The sequence below is a fragment of the Medicago sativa genome, chromosome 4, assembly GCF_051527215.1.
Source record: "Medicago sativa cultivar Bolivia chromosome 4, Bolivia_mono, whole genome shotgun sequence".
NCBI lineage: Eukaryota > Viridiplantae > Streptophyta > Magnoliopsida > Fabales > Fabaceae > Medicago > Medicago sativa.
The window spans coordinates 61241143-61265064 of NC_140752.1; the positions used below are offsets into that span (position 1 = coordinate 61241143).

The 23922-nt window shown below is 31.9% G+C and overlaps 1 protein-coding gene, 2 long non-coding RNA genes and 1 pseudogene across 5 annotated transcripts; all 4 read right to left on the bottom strand.

The window, feature by feature from the left end:
• Nucleotides 1-396: 396 nt before the first annotated feature.
• LOC146930403 (SAND family protein) lies at nucleotides 397-8076 on the bottom strand. The gene is made up of 14 exons (XM_085701961.1): nucleotides 7639-8076; nucleotides 7324-7403; nucleotides 6986-7057; nucleotides 6848-6887; nucleotides 6638-6739; nucleotides 6385-6506; nucleotides 6162-6294; nucleotides 5998-6089; nucleotides 4017-4098; nucleotides 3860-3924; nucleotides 3455-3745; nucleotides 3248-3339; nucleotides 2586-2650; nucleotides 397-570 (listed from the first exon to the last, which is right to left on the bottom strand). Exons 1-14 carry the CDS (start codon nucleotides 7969-7971, stop codon nucleotides 475-477), a joined length of 1665 nt encoding a protein of 554 aa, XP_085558087.1. The 5' UTR covers nucleotides 7972-8076; the 3' UTR covers nucleotides 397-474.
• Nucleotides 8077-11727: 3651 nt separating this feature from the next.
• LOC146930404 (protein S40-4 pseudogene) lies at nucleotides 11728-12945 on the bottom strand (annotated as a pseudogene). Its single transcript, XR_015006362.1, has one exon. The product of XR_015006362.1 is annotated as a protein S40-4 pseudogene (transcript).
• A 6667-nt stretch (nucleotides 12946-19612) lies between these two features.
• LOC146930405 (uncharacterized) lies at nucleotides 19613-22053 on the bottom strand. Its single transcript, XR_015006372.1, has 2 exons — nucleotides 21204-22053; nucleotides 19613-19914 (listed from the first exon to the last, which is right to left on the bottom strand). It is a non-coding gene; the product is annotated as an uncharacterized LOC146930405 (long non-coding RNA).
• A 3-nt stretch (nucleotides 22054-22056) lies between these two features.
• LOC146930406 (uncharacterized) lies at nucleotides 22057-23638 on the bottom strand. Of its 2 annotated transcripts, none has more exons than XR_015006371.1 (3): nucleotides 22912-23638; nucleotides 22320-22429; nucleotides 22057-22176 (listed from the first exon to the last, which is right to left on the bottom strand). It is a non-coding gene; the product is annotated as an uncharacterized LOC146930406 (long non-coding RNA). The 2 variants fall into 2 exon arrangements; XR_015006370.1 differs by having other exon boundaries at nucleotides 22989-23613.
• Between the last annotated feature and the right edge of the window lie 284 nt (nucleotides 23639-23922).

The window sequence follows — 23922 nt, forward strand, 5'->3', positions numbered from 1 at the left end:
AGACAACTTTAAGATCTAACTATTAATTCTACCTAATAGTTCATTCAAAAAAGAAATCTACCTAATTATAAGGGTAAAATGGAATAAAAATGTCATAATCCCTTTTATTCCATCCACTTTCCAAACAAAAAAAATAAAAAGTTTGTTCCGTTCCGTCGTAAAATATCTAACCAGTAGATAGAATGTAGTTTTTGTTTCATTCCACTCCATTCCATTATGTTTCATTCAGTTTCATTCCATCAATCCAAACAGAACCTAAACATTGTAATCTTATGTTTGTATATCATTGATTCTACCACCATTAAAAATGACGATGTTGTCGGAAACAGGGGATAATAATTTTCACAATGGATAGTTTCTTTTAAAAAAAAGAAAGAAAAAAAAAGCTAATAGAAATTTTAAAAGAAATAAATGCTAGAGGAATTTTATTTAATAAAAAAATTATAGTACATGTTTACAGAATTTGCAAATAAATCACCATGAAAAGGGGCTAGCTCCTAGCAAAAATATTTCATTTTCCACATCTTTTATCCATTGACAAACACGGTTGCATGTCTTTATTGCCAAGGCCTGCATATATTCAACAGTGTACACAAACATTTGAGAATTTATCAAACAAGAGTTGCAAAGAAATACATGTACATTAATCTGTAAAATTTGACCATTTGCTTATTTAATATAGCTTTCCCTGCTCTTTTAACTCTTCACTTTGAATTAGACAAAACAGCTTTGCTTTTTAATAAAAAGACCAAATGCAATCCGTGGTCCTTTGAGTTAGAGGTTTTGTAACATATTAGTCTTTTGAATTATTATTTTTGTAACAAATTGATCATTTAAGTCATAAAATATATACACCCTATGGTATATATATAAAATATATACACCCTATGGTGTGTGTGTGTGTGTGTATGTATATATATAGACCAGAAGCATCAGTTATTCAACGAATCTGAAAAGAATATTTTCGCTTATAATAGTGACTGGAGGAGGGTGTACACCATTACCCTTTTTTTAATTTTCCTTCAAACTCAGTTAAAAAACACAGACATGTTGTAATGGTGATGTGGCAAGTACCAGTGGGATTACAATCAATATTTTATTGTGTAAAATAATTTATTTTATTAAAAATATAAAAATCCAAATTAAATAATTAGGGTTCTTAAGACTCTTCAATCAAACCCAGAAATTACCAACCCTCTTTCAAATCTCAATACGACCTCTTCTCAATTTTGAACCTCTCCATCATCATCATCAAGTGTTTTCTCTCTGGAATTTTCTCTTCTCCATCTCTCACATCAAGTGAGATCAAAACCCTTATTCTTCATCTCTATTTCAATCTCAGCACCGTTTTTTTATTAAAACCCTTACTTCTCTTCCCTTAGAATTTAAATTCATCCACCTTTGGTCAACCCAACCGCACAATTTCAATTTCACACAAACTCAATAAGAGGGAATCCCTTGTTTCTTAGGTAATAAGTTCCTAATTAACCATATCATAAATAATGCAATTACAGTGATTTTTTTGTGGATCTGACCTTTTTTAATTTCAACTGTACAACACTTAGGAGATTGGGGTTCTTTAAATGATGTATGTTGGGTTTTTATTGTTGATTTGTGCCTTCAAATGTAGGTTCCTAGTTTCCATGTCAATGTCAATGATATTGCTGTTGTTGTTACAGTATCGGATACGGGTTGGGGGTTTTGTTTTGAGGAAAAGGAAGGAAGGGACAGGTTTGGACTGGATGAAGGTGCAGGAGTGAGAGTGCGGAGTGTGTGTTGTTGATGCATTTGCGTTGTTGAGGGACAGAGAATTCATGCTTTGCTCCCTCAGATTGCTTCCCTGATGAATGGATTTGAATGACGATGCTATGGACGGAAATGGTTTAGGCTGGAAATTGCTGGGACCAAGCTTGATGATTGACCAGAAGAGATTGAAAGAGAGCTGGTAATTTCTGGGTTTGATTAGGTTTTAAGAACCCTAATTATTTTAATTTAGCCTTTCATATTTTTAATTTATTTTATAAAATATTGATTGTAATCCTATGTGGACTTGCCATGTCACCATTAAAACGGCCATGTCAGCATTTTTTAACAGAGTTTGACGCAAAATTTAAAAAAGGGTAACGATGTACACAATTTATGACTCAGGATAAATATTTAACAAAAAAAATCTAGAGGACTATATGTTACAAGCCTCTAACTTAAAGGACCGTAGATTGCATTTGGCCTAATAAAAACTACACCAAATCCTTAAGTTTTTTTTTAAAGAGAAGAACGATATGCAAAAGATCCATAATGATTGATTCAAACTTGTTTTCAAACAGGTCTTCATCGACAGTTAATTATGAATCTATGCCAATTTCGGTGGGCAAGTCCATACAGAGCTTTGCTCTGGCTTAGAACGGGGCCCCCACAAGTGGGCGGTGGGATTGGTCCCCTCGGATTAGTCGGTCCTTGGATCGGATATCGAGTTTTCAAAATAAATAAATTATGAATCTATGCCTAGACACTGATGGATAACATAAGGGACATTGATAATTTAATAGTAAAAGATGATATATCAAGAAAAAAAGAAAAATTTGTACCTTGTCTGCAAGGGGATCAAAGGCAGCATAAAGCTCAAAATCCTGTGTCACCCAACATAAAAGAACTGCCACGAAAAAGGCGATATGAGTTTCATCAAAGTTTAAGTGGTTATCTTTAATTGGTATAAATCTAAAAAATGTCCTCATGGTGACCCAGCTAATTTCTCCATAGAATAATGGCTCTTTCTAAAATAACCATAAAAGCTTAAAATTGAGAACAAAGCAATAAATAAAAAGACATGAACTTGTACCCAACCGCTCCAATTTTCCTTAAAAGATTGTATTTGGAAAGAATCAACTTTTCGAAAATATTCAGTAAATGTAAATTTGCTCAAATTAATTCTGTTTGTGTATTGGTGAGTAAAATTACCAAGCAAGATACAAAAGTTAAATATTACGAGGAAAAATTTGTAAAAGTCATGATCAGGGTGTGTCAATGCATTTAGACATAACAGACATAGGACAAAAATAATTTAACATCCTGCTAAATGCCGTTTCACAAAAAACCAATGTAAAAAATGTAATATGCCATTTCCTTACACGTGCATATTATCTCCACCCAATTAACAAATAGTCAAAAATGAAGACGCATAATGCAGATATCCATTTTACTTGAGACAGAATCCCCGAAAATATGCGGTAAGAGCCACAATATTTATTACCATAGTTTTCATCTCTTCTAAACTGAGTTCTGTGTGGTCCGATTCCTTTATCATGCATCGATGCAAAAAGTTTCTGGTAAGCTCTATACAATCTGCAACAATTAAGTAGGTTATATTTCTGACAGAAAAATACACAAGGGCAGTGAAAATTTTAAAAAGGCCATAGCACCTAGAGACATAAAAAGTCGAGATAACATTTAATAGCACCTTTTCTGCTGTTGACGAGTACTAATTGATGATGAAAACTCTGAAGAGACATATTGATCCAGGTATATACTGCGGTATATGAAATGCCACAACCCAGCAGGACCCCCAATGCCATAATGAGGTTCCTTAAATCTTTCAGGAGAATCTGATGGAAGCATGTGCTGACCCAAATGAGGTGCTCCAGACTGAGGTATTGGTGGTAGATCTTCAACATGCATTCCTCCGTCTAGCAAGGATCTCTGAACTTCACTGAGGACATTGGACTTCAAAAGGACCGTTTCAATACAAATCCTACAAATTTCCATAGAAAGATAGTTGCTAAACAGAGACATGGGATCGCTTTGTAAAGTTAAGGTTTGCACCACCACCAACAATAGTAAGATTGGATTATAACTCATCATTTACCGGCAATCCTTAAGATGATAAAATGCATCTGAATTAGTGGTTAGCAACATCAAGTATGTGTCCGCCTGCCATAGATATACAAAGCACTGTCACTTCTTTCCTAGTGTTAGAAAAATAAAAACATTGGCCAATGCACATGTATTAAAATCTAGCTCACATCAAAATAGTGGATATAAGCATACAAAAATGCTGAAGGATTATATCTTGGCAAGCAAACTGGAGAAAATGATTCCGACGTCCTGCACAATTATAGCCCATGAAATAGAATAAGGATGTGCAGAAAGAATGCTTAATAAGAAATCCATATACCACAGCCAAGAATTAAGTGCCTTTAATGTATGAATGTTCAATAAGTAATAGCAACAGTAAATAAGCTAGACCGAATATTTAAACGACGTTAAAGCTAAATGAGAATAAAGCTGTAAATAGGGTTGCTCATTTTAACCGGATAAATGGTTTAACCACAACCAGGTCCGAATCCAGATCCGGTTAAGAAAAACTGGATAAATTGATTTGAATTTTTTTTACTGGCCTATATATATATATTGATATCGGTGGATAACCATATCCAATTAGTTGGATACCCATAATCAAAGGCAAAACCAAATTCTGCTTTGGTCTCTCTCAGTCTCACTATCTCACATCTCCAACCAAATTCTGTTTTGCTTCTCGCTTGATTCCCACCTATTGACTCTCTCCCTCATTGGATTCCTATGTTTTGTATTCTGCTAGTATGAAGGACTAATAATAATTGCAATTATAATTATATCTAAGAGAGGATTGGCATCCAGTAAAACAAGAGAATAGATCCGCGATTCGGCTTAATCGAATCAAGAAAACCCCACAACCGTCATTGATTTTGTCATCATCGTCACCGGGATCAACCTCTGTGATGGTGCCACCGTTGTCCGCATCTAACTCCTAATCCAATACAACGTGTCTGCTGTTTGTTTCATTCGGATCACAACTCGCTAGATTCAAACATCACGGCGCTTCTCTCCCCATGCCGATCTGTCACGCACAGTTCTCCGCATACCTCTTCATGAATTCATCATGTTCTTTGCTCAAGGTTCAGATTCTTCATTTTTTTTTTCGCCAATTAATTTTCTGGTTTTTTCTACTGTAGAGACAAAATAAATTTTCTGTTTCTTTTTTATTTCAATTTATTTTCTGGTTGTTTAGTTTTTGGGAAACGTAAATTTGGATAATGATTTTTGCTCTGAAAGTTGGAACTAAAAAAGTACAAAAAAATGTGAATTTCATGGTTCATTTAATATCTAGAATAGGTTATATATTATGTATAAAAAATTGTTTATATTGAGTGTTAAAATGTGGGGCCTAACTCATCCTTACAAAACCGGCTTGTAAGGTGAGGAGTGCCTCCTCTTTATAAACTCTTCTCAAGAGTCATATCTATCTGACGTGGGACTAAATCCACCCCCTCAAAGCCAACACAATGTAGGTGTTGGAGGCTGCAATGAAGGCTAACCAAAGGCCGCAATTTATGCGACTAGAGGCGGACCGCAATAAAGGTGGAATTTCCAACATTGAGTAAAAAAAAGATGGTTACATTAATATATAAAAAATTAGTAGAATCTAAAACTGGTTTGAAATCTAAAACAGGTAATTAAATTTAAACCAATAACCGGTTTTGTTAAAATAAAACCGGTTGTATGTATTGGTTATGATATCCAGTTATAAGTTATAACAAGTGGTTGTGGATTAGTTATATCGACAATCCAAGCTTGAGCAACCCTAGCTGTAAAGAATCAACATCTCCCCATCTAAAAAACTGATCACCGTATAATGGAAGATATTCAAAACATACTAGTATTTAGTTGTGGAAACTTTAAGCAGAAATCTACATGTTAACTTAAATTACTATGCAATAAAAATAAGATTCATAAGAACTAAAGGATGATGATCATCTCAATCCTAAATAGGAAAACTTAATACATCAAGTTTACATAAATCATAGTTGCCATAATTACCTCTAAAAGAAAACAATAGAATGGTTATAACTTCCATAACCAAAATAAACAATTAACCACATCTTTAAGAAATGTGGAGTAATACAATCAAGTTAAACCATCTGCTAGTGTGAGTACTATCTCAAAAATAATATGAATTTTACTTGCCTGAAGGATTCTGATGACATGACAAAGTTGGCCAGCAATAACATATCATCTGGATGAAGGGAAGCTTTCTGAGCGCCAACAAGACTAATCACCTGCATTCAACCTTCAATGTGTTATTCTATGTCGGAATACAAATAAAAAGAAAAAATTAAGTAGATTCAAACCTTGTGCCTGCACATCAGTGTTGCAAACAGAACACCAGAATCAGCAATGTCTTGCAAGACAGCTCCAGCAGCTTGCCTTGTTGCGTAAGAAAGAGGAAGGCAAGTATAGGCATGAAGAAATGTAGCCGGGTTCCTAAAATAGACAGAAAAATAACAATATTTACTACCAAGACATAAAGTAGAACGTTGGGAATTAGGGCAAGCTAAGAGCAGAGAAACAAACCAACTGAAAGAGTGGATCAAAGAAGAGAAGACGGTGTCTGTTCCACCAAGCAAGGGTGTCATATCAAACTTCGGATTCTTCTCAAAACATCTGTTTATTGATTTTGTTAATATAACAAGCATCTGCACATACGTGGAGAACAAGGAAATTTCATATAACCATGACAACATAATATGTCCATTGCAATGTCCTCACGAAGCAATACCAATTTGAGATCAAATTCAGTAATTTCCACAATACAACTCAATTATACCTGTCCATAAAATAGTTCCAACTGCCCCCTTAACGACTCATAAGGTTCTTCCGTGGAGCTAATGCAAACCAAGTAAATTGGTCCTTTCACAAGAAAAACCACCTACACCATATTTTCAAACTATAATGCTAATAATAATGAAGCATATAAAATCCAAGCATAATAAAAACATCGATAAATAATAATAAGCATGTAATTAGTAGATCAGACCTGATGTTTTCCAGCTCTCACCAATTTGATAGAGTCACCCCTAACAAAGAGTCAAATGCAAAATCAAATTAAAATATGTACATTAGTGCTATTATTCAATTAATTAACATGAAACAGAAAGAGCGATTATGTTAATACCCATTCTCGACAAAAGAAACGATTGCTTGCAAAGTAGCGGAAAACCCTGCAAGCTTGTGTTCATCTCCATACCTACAAGGAAACAAAAAATGCAACAAAAGATAATCAAGAGTAAGGCCATATGACTGTGAACAGTGTTGTTAAATAACAGCTATATCAGTCTTATACGGCTATAGCGTAGCAGAATTTCAACAAATTGCTATTGTTCTGTGATACACTATTCAGTGTTAAATGTTGTCAAGTAGCTGCTATACTATAGCACTACTGCATAGCGGAATTTTAATAATCCGCGCTGTTTTTCGCAATCTATGAGTGAATGAACTAAACCAAAAACTAACCTAGAATATATAGGTTTGCCAGAATTGCTAAGAATAAAGAAATGCTTCTTCCTTTTTCTCCACGATATAGAACCGTCGTCCTGCACTTTATTCATTAATCAAACATAATACGATATTTCTACATACATATAGTCCATTAAACACCAACACGGACACCGATACCAGTAATAATCGACACTTGAGAAAATGACATAATTCAGTGTAATCACATGTGTCGGTATACACATGCATTTGATCAGAAGTGTTTGTGCTACAAATGAATGAGATGATTATAGTAATGCATGCACTACATAGAGGTGAATTCAATGTAAGTACCTCATCTTGATGTCGTTTACCAGGAATCCAATCAGTATTAGAATCAGTGATCGAAATTTCATCGATTTGATTTCGAATCCTCAATTGTTCTTCTTCATCTTCTTCTTCAATTTCATCATCGTGTTCGATCTCAATTGCGGAACCAGTGGTGGCACTGGTACTACCACCTCCTTCGCCGGCGTAACCGCTACTACTAGGACTTGAAGGAAGATCCATCTCTTGCTCTGAACCGGTTCGAACCCAGACGGTATTTGAACCGGGTTCGATTGTAGTTCGAAAATCTATATCTCTTTCTTCTGTTACTGGTTCGGTGGAATGAGATGATGATGACATAGTGAGGAAGTGAAGTGAGAGAGGATTTTGGAGTTTTGAAATTTGTTTTGTTAGTTTGTTGTTTACGCTGCTGCCAGTCGGTCGTTGATTGCCGTGGTGCAGTCTGACCGATTGGTTCGAGTTTGCGTCCAGACAAGGCTACGATCGTGTCCTCATGTTTCCGGGCTGGGCTTATACATTCCTTTTCAAGGCCCAAGCCGGCCCAACCAATGCTGGAATATTTTTTGGCAATTACTTTTGCCAACATACTCTCTTCTCGCACGCCCTCTGACTTATTCCCAAGATATCTCCGAAATATGCTTATATATAAGTAGGAATGGGAATAGGTTAGGCCGGCTTACAATAGGTCTGATCAGACTTTTTTCGTAAATAGAGAAGCTCTAGGCTTTTTTAGAACCTAATTTAGTTTAAAAGGTCAAGTCATAGGCCATTAAAAAAGTCTCTTAAACCTAATAGGTCGGCCGACTTTAGTAAATACAAACAATAGTATTTATTATTATATTATATTTTGTATTTTAAATTCATGTTAACCAGTGCCCCCGGGGCACTAATTAAGCAACTAAAAATAGAAAGAAAAAGCAAAGTCAACATTAGAAGCAACACTTTTTTAAAGTTTCGAAAAGTAAAGTACACAATTTCCGAGAAAACATTTCCTTTTATAATTCTTTAACTAGTGCCCCAGATGCACTGGTTAGCATTTCCCTTTAAATTAAAATATAATTTTTTTAACCTTTTCAGTAATTTAAGTTTATTAGTATCCATTATTTTTCGCATATTTAAAAGTATGATTATAAATTAAAATTAAAGTATGATCTAATATATAGTCAAGTTTCCTATAGCTCATGTTAAATATCAAAAGAGAGTTTAATCTAATTGATCTATTAGATTACTATTCTATTTAAACTTAAATCACATGACTTATATCGATATGTTCAAATGAAATAAACTTTTAAAGATGCTAGCAGACCATATAAGACTTTTAGAAAGCCAGCCTCAAGCTAAAAAAGTAAACATATGACAGGCTTCAGGCTAGACTTAGGCCTTAATAAAATTTATAGGTCAGACTTAGGTCTTGCAAAACCTAACTCAGCCTAACATATTCCCATCTTTATATGTAATATTTAGATATTGTATCAAAATTAGGATAAAATTAAATTTTGATGTATAAGATGTTCCCTAAACACCCTTGTAAGATAGTTTTAATTAATACACATTGACTCTGCATGATTTTCAAGGAAGCAAACAATCATAACCTCTCTCGTTTCGGCAGTTGCAAATTTTGTTTTTAAAGTTTACTAAAAAACAAAATAAAAAATGTTAAAATCTACGAAATAAAATAAAACAAAATAAGTAAATTACACCAAAAAATATTCTAAAAATCAAATAATTCTAAAGCATTTTTTTTTCGATTTTCTTGGGACCATAAAAAATCTATAAAAAAAAAAGGAAAAAAAGGGTATTAACAGTTGAATTTTGGATTTTGAGAGACGGAGTCCCGTAAGAAAATCCATTCTAAGGAGTCTTGTTCCTTGATTTTATTTTCTAATTTTCTAGACAAGTTTCGGAGCAATCCTATCAAGTAGTCTGAAAATCAAATTTCGACTTGACACGGCGAGAATCACTAACAATGTCCTAAAACATAAGGCGGAGGTTATTATGGTTAGTAACGCTTTTAAACTGGTCATCCCTGCCACAAATAGACTTAGTCTTTGTGTTGATACAATTCAAGTTATATAATCCAATATGTTTTTTCCATGAATTCTTGACACGAGAGAGTGTATACGGGGGTGTTTGAATTTTATAATTTGAAACAACAAATAATTTCAGATTTTATAGTTCGAACACCCATATACATTCTTTGAAATGTTATTCAAATTTTGGGTGTAATAGAGTAAACATCAGGTTGTCAAACTCCATTTAGCTTTGATTGATTTTAATACTTCAACGACCTTTGTGAACATATCTGGACTTGAGAAAGACTCGATTGCTTTTTGTTCGAATTTTTTTTGCTTAACTAACCTTTATTCAGTTGATTCTAAATTTGATTAATTTTCGTTATCGGTTAACAAATTAAGTAGCCAAGAAATGTTAATAACACTCTTTTTCTAGCCCTCTATCTCACACTCGCTCTTATCTTTCTAGCCCTCTCTCACACTCGCTCTTATATTGATGAAATTCGTGTGTATCTCACCACTTAACGTAAGATTCATTCCTAATGAGTGATATTCACATGGATTTCACCCAATAAAATAATTGGTGTTGGAGAGATGTTAGAGAAAGAACATTCATAATACTTCTTTTGACTAGATATATGTATATAAAATCTTTTTATACTACCGTGGATAGATACAAGTTAAACTAATATCACTTGTAATTCAAAAATCAATATCTATAGCTATTGTTTTAATAAATAAACACAAAAATCTAACTATTATCATCCACTATGACGATGATTGGATATTTTTAGGCTATCTGTGGTAGAGGATGACCTGCAATGTGGCCATTTTATTAACTCCCAAACCTAAACTGCCAAAACCTAAATCACATCGAAACCCCACCCACCATGCGATATGCACGAATTTATTGAGCAAGCTGAGACTACTTTCAATTTCTGCTCCTACAATGACCCCACACCCTTTCCTTCCTCAAATCTCCGACATAAGTTTTGATTTTTTTAGGTCTTGCTAACAATGACTACACAATTTTTAGAGAAATGATGCTTGTAGAATATTTTCTTTACAATTTTGTGATAACTTTATCTCTCATATTCATATTATGTTTTTATTTTCTCTCTATTGCTTTAGTTTTTGTGTCAATACATTTTTTTCTTTTATAAAATTTTTGGTTTTCTAAAAAATTGTTGTATAAATGGTTGTTCAAATAACATAATACCAATTTTTAATATAAAAATTGTATTGTTTGATATATTTAAACAATAATCTAAAGACATTTGTTAGCATTATATTTTCTTCTTTTTATCAAAAGAGACACACTTCAATAATAGAACATAGCCTCATCATGGGTATCGTCTCATCACTCTATCAAAATAAATACTGACTCGATGTCGGTTTTTTTATTCTCTATTATTTGTCGTTTTCAATTTGTTTATTCATCTCATCATTTTCTAATTTTGTACAATGAGGGGTTGGAAAAACGACGAAAATTTATAATAGAGAGAAACTAGCAGTTACAGTTTTTTTTTTTACTAACAGTTACAGTTTTTTATTTCAAAAAAATTATATAATTTTTGTTTCTAGTAAAAATTATGGATAGCAGTGTTTACCTTTTTTAATCTATATCAAATATGATCAAATGTGTATTCACGAGTTACTTTTTTTGTTGTGGTCGGGGTTTGAACCTCGGATTTTGCATATTACCATACATTGTCTCTACCAACTGAGCTAAACTTACGAGTACAATATTCACGAGTTACTGTGAGACGGGCGAAGGTTCTATCAATTATTATTTTGTAAAAAAAAAAACTCAAAACTATGCATAATTATCATTATTACCTAGAGTAAAAAAAATGATAATAAATAATTAAAGATATTACTTGTGAGATTTAGATTGCTCAATGGTTTGAGAATTCGAAACATTATATAAGCAAGACGAAAAAAATTGAAGAAGTAAAAGACTAAATAAATTCATGAAAAGTAACAGAAATTTATTAATTTTCTTAATATATAAATAACTTTAAAATTACGACTATTAGATTAATGAAAGCAATAAAGACTTCAAAAAATAAAAACATTAATGTTGATGAAAAAATCCTTAATTCTTCATGAGGACATGGACATCAATACAAACACCAGGTTTCAAATCAATATCCGAAACCTCATACATGTTAATCATCTCAATACAAAGTACAAACACTCTATCAATATATATTTCACTTCTTTTTTAGTAAATGATAGATATATTTCACCTATAGTAAAACACATACTATATATTATACGCGGACGTAATGTGCTCACCCACCAAAAATAAAAGCAAAAAACACATGTAGTACATTAGAATATAAAAAAAAAAAACAGAAAAATAGTAAAAAAAAAATTATTGGAACCCAGTTTTTGCCCATATTGCATTTCTAAGCCTGCTAAGATCTCTTCCCTTGAGAGTCCTTCCAACACCTTCATGTACAGAGAAAGAAGCAACTCTTGTCCTCGCCAAAAACTCATGCGGTGGTAACCACTCATCTTCGTCTTCATCCTCCTCTTCCACGTAATTTCTCTTGGTATAGTTATTTTTGTACTCGTCCCCGAGGATCTTTGACCAGTCGGGGATGTTCACTGGCATGGACGCTGGAGCTACTCCAGCGTCCTTTTGCTTCTGCTTCGGTGAAGATGGTTTCTTGGCCAAGCGAGAGCCATGAAGAGATTTGTGAAACTCTACGGAGTTGGTATGATTGGAATTGTAAATGTCTGATTCTTCAAACTCAAACATGGTATCTGAATTCGTTAGAGGAGAGTCTCTATCACCAGAAACTGAAAGAAAGAGGTGGTTTCTTCTTGCAAAGTAACCCTTATTGTTTGCCATGTTGGTTATGGAATTTAGAATACAATGCTTTTTGATCACTCTAATATAGTATATGTGTGTTTAGTTGCATATAATCAATGGTTTATTTTTTTCTTTCTCCTACGTTGTTAATGGTGGTTCCACAATGACAAGCCTTTGTCTTGCTTTTATAAAGAGCTTCATATGAAGCTTTTCTTTATTCTTGTTGTTAAAAAAAGAAAAAAAATTAATATTGGGTGGCATTGTGGATAAGGTTCAATATTCTTTTTATGTCCTTTCTTTCTTTCATTTCGTCAGTTTGTGTGTGTGAATGCCAAATCACCCACCAATTTTATAAGAAAATCCAATTCTGGCGTCATTCACCGATTTTACAATTCATTCATTATTGAATCTTTTTTGGAAAGCTAGTGTAATATTTAAGACCACGATACTTTCATTGGATTTTAACTATAAACTATTTACTTTTTTTTAACATGTCTCGTTTGATATCCATATAGATGTAAGCTCGGGAGATTGTATATATTAGGTTTAATTGCATTTTTTTCTATAAAAAAAAAGGTTTAATTGCATTTTCGTCTTCAAATTTTACAATATTTTGGTCCCTAGTGGCCGCTAAGTTTAAGTGTGTGTTTGGCTATAGGTTGGTTAGAATTGATTTTATAGAATTGATTTTGGTTAAAATTGGGTTGAATATAAAGTGATTAATGTTTGGATGTCTTTACAATAAAAGTGATTTGTATGAAAAATGTTGTTTGAATATTTTGTATCAAAATTGTTTTTAAGTATGTAAATGGCCAAAATGGGCTTGAACATGTGTGTATTTGACCTTAGTGTGGTCCTCTCAAGTATTGACTCGATTATCTCCGGTGTGAATTTTGGTTAGCTAGTTTGACTTCCTAAAAAACACATGTGTGTACACACACGAGCTGATGAGAATTATTTATGCAATATTTCAATTTTGAACAAGGGAGAAAATGCAGTTAAATAGAGTTTCATCAAGGGAAAAAGGAGAACAAATGATGGTATGCATACATTCGGTGGGGAAAACTCGATTTCAAGAAGCTAGGAGTTGCAGCTTTACCAAGAATCAATTTTGAACAAGAAACGTATGATCGGAGTGGCGAGATGAAGGACAACCAAACTTGACAGAATCACGTCTGAGGAGTTAGATCACGTGTTTAATGCTTCTCAACGCGTAACCAAACATGGGCTAAAATGAGTGATTTTACCCCTCAATTTTACCTTGTTCTGTACTTACTAATCTTCCATGCATGTTTTGACCAATTTTGAGTAAAAAAAAGTCGTCTATGTAGCTAATTTTAATGATGTGGTATCTCACTATATTTGCCAACGTGAAAATTAAAATTGTTTTTTTTTAACCCTCAACTATTTTGTAAGAGGAAATCTCATGGCTACTTAGTGAGAAGAAGAAGGAGAAATATCATATTCACCCAATCCTCTTTCTTCCTCCTTCCACCTCAACATCAAACATTCATTCATTCTCACACTAACACCTCATATTTACTCTTCGAATATCATCATTTCCGTTGTTGCATAAGCTTTTGAAAAAATATTGCTCGATGCAAGTTTATCCTCATGTAAGAGGAGTCATGTCAAACTTGTTTTAAATTTGGAATATGTTTAACAAAAAATTAATTGTACTTCCTTATTTATTAATTTTATTAGGTCTGCAGCAACTTAACCTAATAATTTCACTCTAAAATGTTGTATTAGGTTAGCAGCAATTTAACCTAACAAATTTCATCTAAAATGCAGCGCACCAATTTAACCTAACAAATTTCCTCTAAAATGCAGCAATCCCTAATATTTCTCATCACCGATGAGCTTTTCATTTCTATCATGTTGTGTCATCGTTTGTATATATCTATTGTTTCTGTAGACTTTTTTTTTGACAAGTTGTTGTACACTTATTTTTTAATGTTAATTAATAGTAAAAAAATCTCTAAATTATTGAATGTCAAAATCATTTTTATTTAAATTTGTTACAAACAGGTTCTATGGGGTTGTTCGTTATAACTTTTAAAAAAGATCACTTTAAGAGCATTATTTCTTTTGTCAAAAAAAAAGAGCATTATTTCTCTTTGTTATTGTTTTTTTTTTAAACCAGGATCTAAAAAAAAAATCTAAAAACAATTTCAAATTATTAATAGTAAAAAAAATCTCTAAATTATTGAATATCAAAATCATTTTTATTTAAATTTGTTACAAAGAGGTTCTGTGGGGTTGTTCGTTATAACTTTTAAAAAAGATCACTTTTAAGAGCATTATTTCTCTTTGTTATTGTTTTTTTTAAAACCAGGATCTAAAAAAAAATCTAAAAACAATTTCAAATTAAAAGATATTAAGATTATGTTTTTTATGGGAGAGGGAAGAAAATAAGTATCAAAAGACGAGAGTAATTTTGTAACAAAAAATTCGGATATCATACATAGCGAATTTCACTCATCCTTAATTATATGTCTAACCTTTTTCCCCTTCAAAAAAAAAGTCTAACCTTTTTTTTTTAAAAAAAAATATCTAACCCGGGCAACGCCGGGTAAATAAACTAGTTACTTCTTAATTTTAAGTGAGAAATTTAGAGCTAATGGTTTTTGACCAAGTCTTTTTTACCAGAAAAATCTCTTTATGGTTTTTGTTTTGTACCCGTAAACAAATTATTATTGCCTATATCAATCAAATTTTAAATTAAATGTAGAAAATTATAAAATATGATAAATTCGTGCTAATTTTAATGATTTATCCTTTTAATTTTTATCATTTCTTTAACATTAAACATACATTATTATTCAAAACATATCATATTTTCAAAATAAAATACAATATTAAATATTCTTTATGAATAGGTTATAGATAATAATTTGTACCAAAAAAAAAAGTTATAGATAATACTCCCTCCGTTTCAAAATGAGTGTCGTTTTAGCCAAAAAAAATTATTTCAAAATGAATGTCACTTTCAGTTTCCAATGCAATAATAACTTTTTCTTTTCAATTGTACCCTCCAATTACTACTCTACACACTACTTCCAAAGTATTACTTTTAAAACTAACCAATAGTTAATAAGGATAATTTGGTAAAATAATCATTCTCTTTCTTTTAATCATTGCATTTCTTAATATGTGTGTAAACACCTAAAACGACACTCATTTTGAAACGGAGGGAGTAATACTTTTGCCTCCTACTCAGAAAAAAATGTATCCTCCATTGTGCCCCTCAGAGTTGGAACAAAAACTTAAATTGAAAATTTACAAAAAGTAAAAATAAAATAAAAAATCATTAATGTATTTTTTTTGGTAGTGAAAAAATCATTAATGTATTATAGCACTAATAGTGCTACATTTATAACCACTCAAAATAAAGAAATATACCTATTGATATTGCATACAAATAAATGTAAACACCACAACATAAAATAACACCACAGACTTTTTTTTTTCAAAGATGACCAAATTGTGTCTCAATAGACAACTAAATTTATTCTCTTTGTTGATATGTAATGACTTAAAAGTAAATAACTTAAATTAAGTTAAGAAACTAGTTTGAATAAATAAAAAACATAAGCATTTAAGAAACATATCAAACCTTGGTGAATGTATACTTTAATAATTAAAGAAAATATTTTTTTGACCAATAATTTATCATACAATTTTAAATAAAAAAATCAATTTTAAATATTTGACGAAAACAGACGATTGATTATCTCTAATTCTCATGGATTAGACATGACTCTTGGAGACATGCATTTCAATAACAAACAACATCGCTAACTACATGCACAAATCACATATAGATATTATAAAGAATTTATCTCTCCCTCGTTATTCATGTATTAACTATGACTTTTTGATTCATGTATATCATGTGAGAATGAATATTATTATATGTGTGTTAGAAAAACAAAGTGTTTGCATCCATAAGTCCTAGCTCAATTGTCGAATACCGAAATTGTTATGTCAAATATATGCGGTGTCCCGAGTTCCAACTTGAGATCTCTCATTTGTGCATGTGAGTTTCATGTGTGGTATTTGTCACTAAAAGACAAAATGTATGCAATTTTTTATCGCTATTACATTTATGTATTATGTATCTATTATATTTTATAAAAAAAAATTATAAACGACATCAGTTACCACTTAAAAATTACACTAGAAACATCAACATCATTAACTATTGATCTCTCATTTGCCTTCACCAATAATTTCGTATTTTATTCTATTATTTTTTTTCTTCTTTTTGCACAATTCATTTTCTTTCTTCTTTTTGCATAAATGTGTAAAATGAAAGACTTTTTTGCAATACCAAAAATAGTTACTCTCTAACTATTGATCAATACTATATATATAAAAAATCGACCGTTTTGGGCTGATTTTTTCCCTTCCAATTATACTCTTAAACAAATTTGAGTTATTTTGTTGGTGTCATTCAAAAAGATAAGAATTTATATTATATTTGTTGTATTTATTTTTTAATGAAATTAAATTTGTTTTTTTGTGTCAAATATGTGTTATATTGTATCATTGAAAAAGATAAATATAACTTGTTACAATATAAAAGTGCAAAATATCTATTATTTTTACCTATAATTTCAATCAAAATTAAATTCATTTTTATCAAAATTTCATAAAAACTATTGTTCGTAATTTACATGTGTCGGCGTATTAAAAAGAGCAAATAGATAGACACAGAGTTCCCTTCAACCGTCAGTTATCATAAAAATTTTACCATCCCTCCAAATATTTATACATTCTCTTCTACGATCCTTATCTTTAATAAAATATAATATTTGATATATATAGATATATATATATATATATATATATATATATATATATATATATATATATGTTCCTTTTGATTCTTAATATACCTTATTAATTTTCTTGTTTGATTTTTGATTTATTGCATTCTATACTTTTTTTTTGAAGAATTATTGTATTTTATACTTATTACACATATTCAATATATAATAGATTGATTTCTATATCTATATTTGTATATTCTTATCTATTCATTTATCTATACAAAATATAATTTTTATAATACATTTAATACTACAAAAGAATTAGCGCCTCTTTATCTAGGAGCCTTAAGCGGTCGCCGAACTCGACCGTGCACAATACCACCATTGCTATGAAGATTCTATCAGCTGAAAAGTGACAGGAACATCTGATGAGAAATTAAGAGGAGCCAATTGTATGAAAAGGAACCAGAAGTTGTCGCTACAATCAGTGCAATGACGTGGAAGGAGGGCATGTTGCCGAAATTTGATGTGAGGACCAATTTAATTGATTAGGCTGAAAAACATAAATTACAAACCACCCTTCTAATAGTGTTTTTGATCTTGAGAGTAATTTTGTACAACGCTTGACAACCTCATCTATGTTCAAGTATGCTTTAATCCTTTTAGTTAGAAGGGATTTGTAAAGTAAAGCAGAGTTAAAAAATATGCAATAAATCCAACACCAACTTCAAACAAATATTGTGTTTATAGTGCTTTAAACCTCATAACCAACTTTAAGAAAATCTAGGATTTGAGTTTCAATTTCATTGATTTCACCTTTTGGTTGTGCAAACTCATTGAAATTGATCTTGTACGCATTTGTGTTTATATCGTGTTTTAAATTTTTATTTTATTTTAAAGTTAGCTTTACATTTATTTTTAAAATCCATAAACAAAGCACATTAATCTTACCATTTACATTCATATGTTGTTTTCTTAAAAAACATGTTGTAAGTTTGCTCGATGGCATCTATGACTGCCATTGAAAAATGGTTTGTGAAAGAAGGATGTTGGATGATTCTTGAAGAAGAATTAAGCGGGAAAATAACAAAAATATTTTTTGACTGCCAATGTTTCGTGTGGCGGTCATTCCCTAGGCTAATCAACTTACTAGATCGTCTACCCGTGCTGCCGCACGGGTCATATATAGTTAAAAACATAACACAATGATCTATATAATATACGTAAATTATTTGATAAAGCATTATGAATGAGTTAAATTTAATCTATTATAAACTGCAAATGGCTATGAATACGTTAACAATGTGCTTAGCAATAGTAAACATTCGCAATCACTATTGGAGCATATAATAATGCATCAACAATGTCATAAAACATATAATCAAAATACATATAGACAAATAGGACCCGTAACAATATTAGTCATAAAAACAGTCACAATTGAAGATGAGTTCAGCAATATTAGTCATCAGCAGTCTCAATTGGAGCATACTTATAATGCACTAACAATTTAATAACGAAGCTTCTCAAAAGATCCATTGACGGATAGGACCTATAACGATAATGCACCATCAATTTAATATGTTCGTTCACCCGTGCGGTAATGTAGTAGACAAAAGACAAATTTTATAGTATAGTCCAAACCTGTAGTTTTAATGTCACAATTTTAAATACAACTATAAAAGGAAATTGTATAATTGAGTCGAAATATTTTTCGTGACATTGATCAGCAATCTATAATTTTTTAACAAAATAGATTTTGCCAAAAACACTACTACACACATTTCTTTTTCTCTTGAATCAATTACATTGAAAATTCATATATTATAGATCACTTAAACAAAGATACAAAAATTATGTTGAAAGAAAATTGTATAATTGATTCAAAATATTTTTAGTTACATTGATTAGCAATCTATAATTTTAACAAAAAAGATTTCCCAAAACAATAAACACAGGTTGTTAATCTATATATCAATATAATATGTGGTATTGTTTAATAGTCGATATAAACTTGCAGCAAAAATCCAACAACGTTATGAAAGGGGTGATATTGTCATCAACCTATACAAACATAGAATATTTTTTTAAGCAAAATTTAAAGTGATGTTTAAATTTTTACGCAAATTGATATAAAGCCTTTCTTTAATGTAACTTTCAATGTCAATAATTTTTCACAAATTCATAATTGTTTATTTTATTCTAATCATATCCGTAGTTTTATTTTACAGAGATCCATAGTTTATTTTTAGTAAAGAGATCCATATTTGTTAGCCTCTCAAATTACTCATCCGTTAATTACTCGATACCCTACAATTGTTGGCCTCAGTATTTTTTTATTTTTTTTTTGGAAAAAGCCAAAATGATAGAGATTTAAAAGGCACCAGAGTCACTAAATTAATATTGCAAAAGTGCACAAAACTAATAAAATGGTAACATAACCAAATTATACCTTTACAAAGCAGAAAACAAAAGAGAATTGCAACTCCAAAACCACTCAAACTTCAACAGAGGTAACCGCTGCCAGAATGAAGCATGAGTTGCACAATTATAAGGCACCTCTCACAAAATATAGCAAGTCCAAATGAATGTTGTGAGCAGAAAAACATCTTGAAATGGACAGTATGCAAAGCTGCTTCTCTGCTGATAGTGATACAGCAGCTCCCCACTAAAACGATATGCACATATCAACACCGTTAAAACTGTAACACGCTACTCAAACTGAGCAATTCCAACTTGATGACAGACTAAATCAAAAGCAAAAGGACCACACCAAATCATATGTGATGCATCCAACAGAAATCGAACCATGGTATGCAGATCAAGAAATCGGCCAAAAAATATAAAATCCGGTCCTAAATTAACTAATAAGACCGTACTAATGCTTTATCCCCATTCAAAAGACTACAAAATATAGAATACCATTTAATCAACCAATAGTTCAGCCACCAAAACATAGAATTCTGTCAAGTGTTAGAGAGATTTAGCTCATAGCATACAAAAGCAAAACTAATCACACCATTGTCATTTATTAAAATTAAAAGACAATAGTTTGAATACCATAAGATTACCCAATAGTTCAGCCACCAATTCTCTTATCCAATCCTCAAATTACCTCAAAATAAATTTGGCAACTATAAGCTGTCAATATATCAGCAGTCATGTGCCTTAAATACCCACAATTTTAATGTAGTCCGTACACATTCCCATCACAAAACTAAATTTTCTTAAAAGAAATAAGTTAGAACTCACATGTCACTAACTTTCAGCCATAATAGTATGCATAGTTATCATGTCATTATAATTTCAGAAGTTATCAAACTATAGTTGCCTTTGGTCATTATTCAGTAGGAATAGAAGTAGCATTTTATCACATGTAAAGCTAAGAATCAAAAAACAATAAGCCATACTCAGCCACTCTATATGCAGCGATGCTCAATGCAAATGCATCCAAAAACAAAAACAGGAAAATGAACCAACTTAACCGGCCTAACCATAATTAAATGGACAAATAAAACCTTCTGATAAGGAACCTAGCATGCCAAGGAACCCAGCAAAGAAACTTCATTATTGTCTTGATGTGTAGATTTGAAGAGTGAAGATGCATCTCTCCATGAAAATCAAGCTCAAACAATATAAACAAAATCATCTCTTCACATTTCTCTTTTTCTTCTAAAACAAAATCACTAACACGAAACATACTCACAACAAAATGCGAAGAAGCTCGCAAATGTTTTAGTACTAACAAATTACATGGAGGTTCAAGTATTCGTATATAAAGAATAAGGTCCCTTAGAAAAATAAATTTGTTATGACTTATAGCAAGAATTCAAAATTCTATGGAAATTTATCCATGATGTTAAGAATAATATCTAGAAGAGAAAGGTATGAGGAAAAAAGATAATTTAACCTTCAAATCATGATTTTTCTAAAATTAAAAACAGGATTTGCAGATACCTGTAGATCTACTGCTTGGAACAACAGCTCTAGATGTGCCTTCATGATGCTGCTCTACCTCGTACAGTTGGTATATCCATTTAACAAAACAAAATTCAATGGGTTACTTAGTACACCAGTCTGTTGAATGACATAAAGTCAAGGTAGATTTGTACAATTGGCAGAACCAATAAACAAAACCAAATGCAAGAATTCTACTAAAGTTTGTGCCATAGATAAGGACATTCTTGATTTTAGCTATAGCTAAAACCAACTCTAACGTGTTATGCTAGAAGTGTTGCAGTGGAGGAAGTTGTAGATACTGGAGTATGGCTTTCCATTTTCTCCCTGACCAAGCAATTATAGAGATTTTTTTTTTGCAGAGACAACAAATTAATAAGTGTTGGCAGTAGTCACATTAGCCACAATAATTCTAATTTATATTTTAATGTCAATTCTCGTCTTCTTTTGCAATATTCATGCTGTTTAGAAATTTAAATCGCTATAAAAAGACCGTTATTTAAACTTATTTTTGGTGCAATGGATGCATGTAAAGATATTGCAAGGATTTTCTAAAACAATGGCATAGCTTTCAATCGAGTGTATCAATATCGCACTATAAAATTACATAAATTGAAAACATACGTGAATAAGCTAAAGATTGAAGAATAAAAAGAACAAAATATTTGATTTAAAAATGAGCAAATGATTTAATCTACATGCAAGAAGCTATCACAAATCAAATTAAGTAAAAGTAAGAAACAATAAAAAAAAAAAAGTGAAATTTAAGAAGTAAACCAACTCAGATAAACAACGACAACAAAAAAACTAAACCAAAACCTAGAAAAATGCAAGAAGTATACCATTGTGAAACTTACCATCACTGCGAGCTCCTATAGGTAATCACCACTGCAAAAATTGTCACCGTGAGCTGCCGCAACATTGAGCAAAAGCAGTAATAATCACCAGCGCGTATGCTATCACAGCGAGCTTTCTGCCAACAATACTATCATTTTTTAGAAACTTCATTTCAGAAAGGAAAGAATTAAAACCAAGAAAGATGGAACAATCAAGAAGATGGATTAAAGAAGCATACAAAACGCACAATTTTTCAATTAAAAACTTAAAACCCATTACCATAAAGATACTCTTAGCATCGAAGATCTCTAACTTAGAAATTCAACCCAAAATAGTTCTGTAATTGTAAGCTCCCTCATTTTGCATGCTCACTTCCTCCGCCTCAAATTCTGAAAATAAAATACCCAACAAAAAAGACACAACATAATGAGACAAAAGCTATAAAACACGAAATCAAAATAACAAAAAAGAAAGAGGAAAATGTGAAATAACTGAAGGAGAAATAAATCTGTCAAATTGTCACCTTATCATCCTCTTCAACGTTTGAACTAAACTATCTAGTTATATAAATCTTTCAATCTGAATAATTTCAGCTTGTATTATATAATCACTAATATACTCTAATTAACATTACAAATAGTAGTCTAGCCTATCTAATTTGATAGACCCCCCTTATCTCAAAAAACCACACCAAATCCATCTGTCTATATTTGCGATATTTGAGAGATCTACAGACAATCAAACTTTTCCGGAGACAAAAATCATTCAGCTATCTTTTTGTTTGAGTCACAATTCAACCGATACAACAAAGCAATACAAACTAAAAACAACACTATCATCAACTACCAAAATTGGAGGAACAAACCCATACCATAACAAAATACAACTACAACCACTAACTTGAGCATCAAATTAAAACACACCAAAGGTCTTAGGTAACAGTTGCACCTGAGAAATCACACACTCTCATCTATAATTGCCACCAACGAAAAACAATTTGCATTTGTCCTGAAGAAAGCAACCCCCAAGTGAACTACAGAGAGGTACCCAAAGCAACCCCCAATACTATCATCAACTGTAGAAGGAGAAAGAAGAAGATAACAGAGAGATAGAGAGAGAGAGAGAGAGAGAGAGAGAGAGAGAGAAAGGTGGAAAAAAATTAAGAGTGATGAGAGTCTTTCTTTTTGGGTGAATCAGAGAGAGATAGTTAGATGAAGGAGATAGCAACGGTTGAGTGAGAAGAGCGAAAATGAGAGAGAAGATCACAGGTTCAGATTTAAGCAAGAAGACAGTGTTGGATCGGAATCAGAGACGGCAGAGGCGGAGATGAAACGGCCACATGTGATGGTGGGGATGCGGCGGAGGTCCGCTAGATTCTGGTCGCAGAGGTCGATGGTGGCATTCAAAAATTGGGTGTGAGAGGAGAGAGAGAGAGAGAGAGAGTGAGAGAGAGAGAGAGAGAGAGCGGGGTTAGTTCAGAGTGATGGTTTTCAATGAGTTAGACATGCAACACCAAATATTGGAAAATACAGAGAGTTCCAGAGACAGCAGTGGTGGGAGAATATAGGAAAGTGGAGTAGAATATTGGTGTGAAATGTATATTATTACCAATGCACTTGTGACTTAAAATTGAAAGAAAGTGTTTATTGGAACAGATGAATTATGTGGAGATCAACATAGATTCATCTAACGGCTGAAACGATTTGGAGCCAAAAAATTAGGATTAGGGTTTGGCAATTAGGGTAAGCATGTTTGCTAGGATTAGATATAAATGATTTGGATTAAGATTTTGTATTGGCTCCCATTTTCTAACCTATTCCGTTAATTTCTTCCATTTGTGTTTTTATCTTCAATTCTGCCCCAAAATCGTCTTCGTTCAAAA

Bases quoted from the DNA above. Each gene is read 5' to 3' on its own strand.
- LOC146930403 (XM_085701961.1), bottom strand. From the start codon at position 7,971: ATGTCATCATCATCTCATTCCACCGAACCAGTAACAGAAGAAAGAGAT. The intron at 3,340-3,454 runs GTGCTATTAAAT...TAATTGTTGCAG, and splicing joins ACTCGTCAACAGCAGAAAAG to ATTGTATAGAGCTTACCAGA. The intron at 2,651-3,247 runs GTAATAAATATT...TTTTCGTGGCAG, and splicing joins TAGAAGAGATGAAAACTATG to TTCTTTTATGTTGGGTGACA.